Genomic DNA, 2,119 nt, shown 5'->3' on the forward strand with positions numbered 1-2,119 from the left:
CCAAGGGCTTGTGTTCTAGGATATTGATTTCTAGAGAGATGATTTAATTATTGTGGAAAGATATATGTCAAAGTGTGAGGTCCTGAATAACATTTTTGTGTAGTGATGTCTTAATACTTAGCTACTGTGATGTCTGCTCTCCATTCAGATGGATATTTCCTCAAGGTACAATTCAAAGTGTCAGAAACTGAGAGGTTAACAGGTAAAGTCCATTTCCAGTAGGAAAGACATTGCCTCATTGGATTCATGTTGGCCATCATCAGGAGCCTGTGATGTTACAAACTAGGGACCACCTTTGCAAAAATTCACTGAGAATGTATCTGATTCTAGGAAACTAAAGAAACACCACAGAATGGAGTACTGGAACTCCACCTTGGGCAGTGGCTTCATATTGATGGGGATTCTGAATGACGGTGGGTCTCCTGAACTGCTCTGTGCCACAATCACAGTCCTGTACATGTTGGCCCTGACCAGCAATGGCCTGCTGCTCTTGGTCATTACAGTGGATTCCCAGCTCCACATGCCCATGTACTTCCTGCTCAGGCAGCTCTCACTCATGGATCTCCTCTTTACATCTGTTGTCACTCCCAAGGCCATCATGGATTTTCTGCTCAATGAAAACACCATCTCCTTTGGGGGCTGTGCCCTTCAGATGTTTCTGGCATTGATGCTGGGTGGTGCAGAGGATCTGCTACTGGCCTTCATGGCCTATGACAGATATGTGGCCATTTGTCATCCTCTCAATTACATGGTCTTCATGAGGCCAAAGGTCTGCTGGTTCATGGTAGCCGCAGCCTGGGTATTGGCATCCCTAAGTGCCTTTGTTTATACTGTGTATACCATGCACTATCCCTTCTGCATGTCCCGGAAGATCAGGCACCTGCTCTGTGAGATCCCACCTTTGCTGAAGTTGGCCTGTGCAGATACCTCCAGATATGAACTGTTTGTGTATGTGATGGGTGTAACCTTCCTGATACCCCATCTTTTTACTATCATTTCCTCTTATGCACTAATCCTGTGTACTGTGTTTCGGATGCCTTCAAGTGAGGGGAAGCAGAAAGCCCTAGTCACCTGCTCTTCCCACCTGATGGTGGTTGGGATGTTCTATGGAGCTGCCACATTTATGTATGTCCTGCCCAGTTCACTCCATAGCCCCAAGCAAGACAACATCATCTCACTTTTCTACACAGTTGTAGAACCCCCTTATCTACAACAGCCTGAGGAATGAGGAGGTTATGGGAGCCTTGAAAAGAGTCCTGGTAAAATACATGCTGTGACACACTCCAGCATCTAGAGAGAGCTTATGGCTGGCCCTCAGAGTTCATTTCTCTTCAAAGATTTCTGCTAATGCCCCATGGTGAAAACACCATAATGCAAAGGGTATCTTCTAATAGTAAAATGAAGGAATATAATTTGACTTGGCAAATGAATTAATGTGTCTGTATTTTTACCATTTTATTTTATTTTTTGAAGTACAGTTGACAGAGAATCTTACATTAGTTTCAGGTATGCATCATAATGATTTGACTAGGTCTGTATTTTATGGGATGGTCACCACAAAATGTAGCTACCGTCTGTTATTGTACAACACTATTACAGTGTTATGGACTACATGCCCTTTATCCCCACTGTACCTTTTATCCCGGTGACTTATTTATTCTGTACCTAAAACCTCTATCTCTCACTGCCCTTTAACCATTTTCACCATCCTTCAACCACCCTCTCCCTCAATGCTCTGGCAACCACCAGTTTATTCTTTGTATTTATGGTTTGTTTTTGTTGTCTCTTTATTCTTTTCTTTTGTTTTAAAATTCCACATATAGGTGAAATCATATGGTATTTTTCTTTCTCTGACTTATTTCACTTAGGATTATACCCTCAAGGTCTATCCATATTGCCATAAATGGCAAGATTTCATTCCTTTTTATGGCTGATTAATATTCCACTGTGTATATATATATACACACACACGCGCCACAATCAGCAGGTACTTGGGTTGCTTTCATTATCTTGGCTATTGTAAATAATGCAGGAATAAACACAGGTATGTTTATATCTTTATGAATGAGTGTTTTTGTTTTCTTTGGGTAAGTATCCATTAGTGGAACTATGGAATCAT

General features: G+C 41.7%; 1 protein-coding gene across 1 annotated transcript; it reads left to right on the forward strand.

Moving 5' to 3' along the window:
• The first annotated feature begins 339 nt into the window (after positions 1-339).
• On the forward strand, positions 340-1,228 carry LOC116865412 (olfactory receptor 2AG1). Its single transcript, XM_032853684.1, has one exon. It carries the CDS (start codon positions 353-355, stop codon positions 1,226-1,228), a length of 876 nt encoding a protein of 291 aa, XP_032709575.1. The 5' UTR covers positions 340-352.
• The last annotated feature ends 891 nt before the right edge of the window (positions 1,229-2,119 follow it).

Source organism: Lontra canadensis, unplaced genomic scaffold (assembly GCF_010015895.1).
Source record: "Lontra canadensis isolate GAN:19392208 unplaced genomic scaffold, GSC_riverotter_1.0 scaffold7, whole genome shotgun sequence".
Classification (NCBI taxonomy): Eukaryota; Metazoa; Chordata; class Mammalia; order Carnivora; family Mustelidae; genus Lontra; species Lontra canadensis.

Excerpts from the sequence above, each read along its gene's own strand:
- LOC116865412 (XM_032853684.1), top strand. The coding sequence starts at position 353 with ATGGAGTACTGGAACTCCACCTTGGGCAGTGGCTTCATATTGATGGGG.